This window comes from Sinocyclocheilus rhinocerous, unplaced genomic scaffold (assembly GCF_001515625.1).
Source record: "Sinocyclocheilus rhinocerous isolate Xijiao unplaced genomic scaffold, SAMN03320098_v1.1 scaffold1222, whole genome shotgun sequence".
NCBI classification, from domain to species: Eukaryota; Metazoa; Chordata; class Actinopteri; order Cypriniformes; family Cyprinidae; genus Sinocyclocheilus; species Sinocyclocheilus rhinocerous.
In genome coordinates this window covers 645,628-651,153 of record NW_015640234.1, presented here as the reverse complement: position 1 = coordinate 651,153, position 5,526 = coordinate 645,628, and the positions used below count along the sequence as shown (strand labels likewise).

At 37.6% G+C, this 5,526-nt stretch overlaps 1 protein-coding gene across 1 annotated transcript in view; it reads right to left on the bottom strand.

Annotated features, from left to right (window-relative positions):
• Positions 1-5,526, bottom strand: part of LOC107752606 (ubiquitin carboxyl-terminal hydrolase 37-like) — a 14,620-nt gene that overhangs the window by 5,626 nt on the left and 3,468 nt on the right. Inside the window, exons 7-17 of the mRNA XM_016568618.1 lie at positions 5,301-5,389; positions 5,127-5,220; positions 4,638-4,787; positions 3,669-3,800; positions 3,407-3,539; positions 2,662-2,684; positions 2,429-2,546; positions 2,121-2,200; positions 1,870-2,034; positions 1,747-1,794; positions 1,548-1,665 (exon numbers count right to left, since the gene is read on the bottom strand). Of these exons, the coding sequence (XP_016424104.1) occupies positions 1,548-1,665; positions 1,747-1,794; positions 1,870-2,034; positions 2,121-2,200; positions 2,429-2,546; positions 2,662-2,684; positions 3,407-3,539; positions 3,669-3,800; positions 4,638-4,787; positions 5,127-5,220; positions 5,301-5,389 (1,150 nt within the window). The remainder of the gene's footprint in view (positions 1-1,547; positions 1,666-1,746; positions 1,795-1,869; positions 2,035-2,120; positions 2,201-2,428; positions 2,547-2,661; positions 2,685-3,406; positions 3,540-3,668; positions 3,801-4,637; positions 4,788-5,126; positions 5,221-5,300; positions 5,390-5,526) is intronic.

The window sequence follows — 5,526 nt, the reverse complement described above, 5'->3', positions numbered from 1 at the left end:
CGCATCAAAAGAAATGTACAAAAGTGATTTTATGTCCATAGAAAGCACATTAAATGTAAGTAAACTGTGTACTTTTAAGGTTTCAAATAAGTTTTTGGAGAATAAAATGTCAAAATATAGTTGAAAATGTTACATTGTCATTCAGTGTAACAATATATATGTAAAAATTCAAACAACATGTTTATTCTGACGTGTACATATTAAAATATATAAAAGAATAAGGGAGCGTATTAAATTTGATTGTGTTTTAAATTCTTACTGACAAATGGGCCGAACCCTAGGATAGTGGCACATTTTAGAAATGTAAAATTACAGCTAATTAGTATTTTGGGTGAAAGTAATTACTCTTTTAATATGTCATAAATTGATTTTTGTTGTAAATATGCCTGACAAGATTGTTACACTGAATGACATTTTAGTGGGTCTCTTCTGTAAATCAGGGAAAAATTTATATATTGCTCAGAAAAACAAAAACAAAATTGCAATTCAATTAAACAGAAATTGTTTTAATTTTTTGGGGGGGAAAACAACAACAATTTAGAGTAGTATTTTACTTATTGTTTTTATGCTTAAACCCTTTTTCATCTTTGACCCACATATATACAGGTGCATCTCAATAAATTAGAATGTCGTGGAAAAGTTCATTTATTTCAGTAAATCAACTCAAATTGTGAAACTCATGTATTAAATAAATTCAATGCACACAGACTACTACTTCAGTCTGTGTGCATTGAATTTATTTAATACACGAGTTTCACAATTTGAGTTGAATTACTGAAATAAATGAACTTTTCCACGACATTCTAATTTATTGAGATGCACCTGTATATTCTCAAATACTGTATAAAAGACATTAAATTGTAATTTCTCAATTTTTGTTTTTTGACTATTTTTGATCAAATAAATGCAGCCTTGGTGAGCATAAGAGACTTTTCCGAAAGTATTTAGTTTCCAAAAGTAATATAACTGACCACAGACTTTTGAACAGTATTGCAAATATTTGTTAATATTCTGCCATTTAAAACCATTTATTTTTAAGATCTATAATTTGTCAAATGCATAAGTTTTAAATTCTAGCATGTCTGTTCAACACCTTACACAATCTTCACTGCTTGTGCCAGTGTTATTTTAGTATTATTTATAAACTATTAGTTTTTTTTAATATTTTGAATTATTTTATTTATTTGAATTTTTCATTTTTAGTCAGTTATTTGCTTTTTTTGTTCATTTTAAATATGACTATTTAGTTTTTATTTCACCTCCAGTGCTTCTATTTTTAGTGCCTCAACTTAAATTAGAAATGTTGCCCAACTGAAATAAGTTCAAGCTTTTCATTTAAGATTTACATTTTATTTCAGCTTTATTTCAATTAACAAAAATGTTTTAGTTTACAACAGTAACCCTGCTTGTGACATGACACCTTTGTAGATTATAGCTTGCTGCATCAAGTAACCAAATGTAGTTTGATTTGATTCACAAATGCCATGTGGACGGCTTTAAGCAATTCATTAAAAACAAACAGATGTGAAGACAGCTATTCTTCTCACCTCTTCCGTCCTGTCATCTTCTGAATGATGTTTGCGACCAACTTTTCTAACGAGCTCCTCCTCACTATCAGAATCACACAGCATACTGCCGGAGCTCTCTGGCTTTTGAGAACCTTTCCTGTAAACCACCGATTTAAAACACATGAGTATGAATCAAGACTAAATACTCTTAGCATGCACATCAGGGGGCTGCTCTCACCGTAGTGTTGAAAAGTTGACTGACTGTGACATCTTCAGCGTCCTGGAGCTGAAATGAAATCAGCCATTAGTGAGTATGAAGGGTGTTACACTTAACGAGAGCGAGTAAAAGAGTGAGTCTTACATTGCCGTCTGTGCGTTCCAGCCGAGGCTGAGAGGGGGGCGTGTGGCGTCAGTGCAGTGTGAGAGCAGCGTGAGATATTTGGGGATCAGGACTTGTTGGCCCAGCTTGCTGTTTAAAGACAGCTGACTATTGTAGCTGTAGCGTTTGAGATGAAGAATCAGCACCCTGCAGAGAAAGAGTCATTCAAATGTTTTCATTTGACCACAAATTAATCTACACAACCTAAAGTATGTGTGTCTGTTCATTCCAACCTGGGAAGCCTGCTAAATTTGTGAGAGACGGTCGCTGCTTTTCCACTGCATTTTTCACAGGAATACTCAATCTCCTCCATCTACAAACACAAAGTCAACAGGTAATGAACACTTGAGTAACATACTGTGAAATTAAATTCATCAAATGAATCGATCTCCTCAATCATTGTAAATGCCGGTCTGAACAGACGCGTTAACAGCCGTTTATCAAATTAAAACGTTTATCATTAAACATTCATCTTGGTGTGCACAGGACTTTAGTGTTTTGATCATTCACATTTTACAGCTGGTATGATGCAGCGTCTTACCCTGAAAAAGAGGTCTAAAGAATCCTGTATGGATCTCAGAAAGAGAGTTTTTTTCCTGCGCAGCAGGTCGATGGACAGGTCATTGAACTGCTCACGCTTCGTCACCACCTCTCCACAGCTGTTCGCCAGAGGAAGAGAGGACTGGGTCAGTATGTCAAGCACATAGTTATTACAAAACATATTAAAAATCATGAGACAACACATGGCCTCTTTTTTAAACTCTGCCAACTCACCTTTTACATGTTATGGTGTGCTGCTATATATATATATATATATATATATATATATACACACAGTAATATATATATATATATATATATATAATGAAAAACAGAATTTGGGGGAAGAAATAATGCATTTCATAGAGTCCTATATTAATGGGATTTAGATACTCACCCTTGTAGTGGAGGTTGCGGCTGAGCCAATGTGGATGGTCTTGGTTTGTTCCAGCCACCATAGTCAGCTTCGGTAACCGCACCAAAGGGCTTCCGGTTACGAAGCAAAGACTCTCTAGATCAGGGATCCTCAAATCTGGCCCACGAGATCCACTTTCCTGCAGAGTTTAGCTCTAACCCTAATCAAACACACCTGAGCATGCTAATCAGTGTCTTCAGAATAATTAGAAAATCACAGGTAGGTGAGTTTGATCAGGGTTGGAGCTAAACTCTGCAGTGCATTGGCCCTCCAGGGCAAGATTTGAGGAACCCTGATCTATACCAACGGGCAATAAAATTGTTTATTATGTAGTTCTGTCGTCATCCGTCACTCAAGCTCTTTGAAATCAGATTCTGATTGGCTGTTAATGTTTTTGTCGCTCAGCAGCTGAAACAAACTGTTCTGAATGTGATTCCAACAAAATCACTCCTCTGTGTCGTTAATGTTATAGTAAAGAATAATGATTATTAAAACAGGATAGTTATCACTGGTGTGAACGGGCCTCAAGTCAGATGCATCTGCATTAGCAATAAAAGATGTCACATGTCTTACATTCTGCATGTAACCAGAGAAACGCTCAGCTGTTGAGGAAATAGCGTTCTTTACTCGCCGCAAAAGATCTTTCTTCACTTCTGGAGGGGAGATGTCTTTCTTAGCCAGCAGATGAGCAAAACGCCTTCACATGGAAACAAAAACACAACATCAACAGGCTTGTGAGTAGATCATTACATTTCAAATGTTTAATGAATGTTTAAAATAGTCCAAAAAGTATCTAGTTTAGATGGAAAAAACAGCATGACCATACCTCAGAAGGGCATTGACGGGGACCCTCTTCCATGGTATGCCCTGCTTTAACAGGTCATTTGAAAATGAGGGCAGGCTGAAAAGTGACTGGAGTATGGCGTTCATGTAACAGGTGTTCCCAAGATTGGAGAATCTAATGGACAATTAAGTAACGGGCATTTGATGAGCTAAAGAAAAAATAGCGCAAAACAGTTTTCCCCCATTCACTATGGCAAAATAATAGTAATAACTGTAATTGTGCTACAATATATTACACACACATATACATGTATGTATGTAGGTATACATATATACAGTAATATACATAACCACCTCTCCACAGCTGTTCGCCAGAGGAAGAGAGGACTGGGTCAGTATGTCAAGCACATAGTTATTACAAAACATATTAAAAATCATGAGACAACACATGGCCTCTTTTTTAAACTCTGCCAACTCACCTTTTACATGTTATGGTGTGCTGCACTTCAAACTCCATGTTGACTGTAACCGGGCAGGTGTAAATGCGTGAGGTGTCCACCTCCTCTGTTAACCGTGCACTCTGAGGCTCCTCCCAGGCCGAGGGCTCGTTCTTCCAGCTTTTGTTGATCTTCTCCACATCCTCCTTCAGCTGGTCTAGACACTGACTCAGGAACTCATGGGCATCCTGGGCACAAACAGCTGATTGGCACTTGCATCATATGAACATAATATGACAGTAAAGCCTCATTCACACCAAGAACAACTACTGTAAAGACAATGAGAACTATATTAGCATCTATACCAGGGATCCTCAAATCTGGCCCACGAGATCCACTTTCCTGCAGAGTTTAGCTCTAACCCTAATCAAACACACCTGAGCATGCTAATCAGTGTCTTCAGAATAATTAGAAAATCACAGGTAGGTGAGTTTGATCAGGGTTGGAGCTAAACTCTGCAGTGCATTGGCCCTCCAGGGCAAGATTTGAGGAACCCTGATCTACCATTCGTCCACCCTTGTAGTGGAGGTGGCGGCTGAGCCAATGTGGATGGTCTTGGTTTGTTCCAGCCACCATAGTCCAAAGTTGGGCGCACCTTTTTAAAGGGAGTTGAGTGATTGGGTAACATTAGGCTTCTTTTAGCAGAGGGACATTGGCCTGTACTGCTGGGCATGTAAAGGGAAAAATAATCAAAACAGACTTGTGGTTTCGTAACCGCTCTGACGAATTCAGCACAGGATTCAATAAAGTGATAAATAATTGTTTGAGATACTCATTAATATAACTGGCTCATAAAAAATTGTGTTTGTGAACTGGACTACACAAGTCAAACTGCATGTTTGTGTACTCTGCTGTGCCAGCATTAACATTACAGAGTAATTTTTATCACATTCAGATTACATTATTGCTGTGGCATTGTAAATTTAGCAGCACAATCACAGAACTTGTTCTTAGAAAGCACAGGCTATAGACAATGAGTAACAACACTGAGTCAGTGACTCTACCTGTCCAAAAGGGAATGGGTCTGAGAGTAATCTTTAGTTACTGTTCTGCTCCCATAAAAGGATGTTGGCTGGAGAGGGGCAGGCGTGTGTGGAGCTGAGGAAATTAAGAAATAAGCATGTAATAAAGTCAAGAGAGAAGCAGCTACAGTAGATAAAAGTCGAATGGGTACTTACCGGTTGCTCTGTTCTCCTCTGACTGCTTGAGTTTGTCTTTGCAGCTGAGCAGAAACTTTCTGGATGCATCTGTGATGGCCTTATTGTTGCTAAAAACAGGCAAAATTAGAGAAAGTTTAATTTTGAAACAACAGATAGCTAGAATAACCTCTCAGCCAAAAAGATTCGAGGACCAGAAATAACTGTTGTGTGTGTGTGCATGTATGTATGTATATTATATATATAT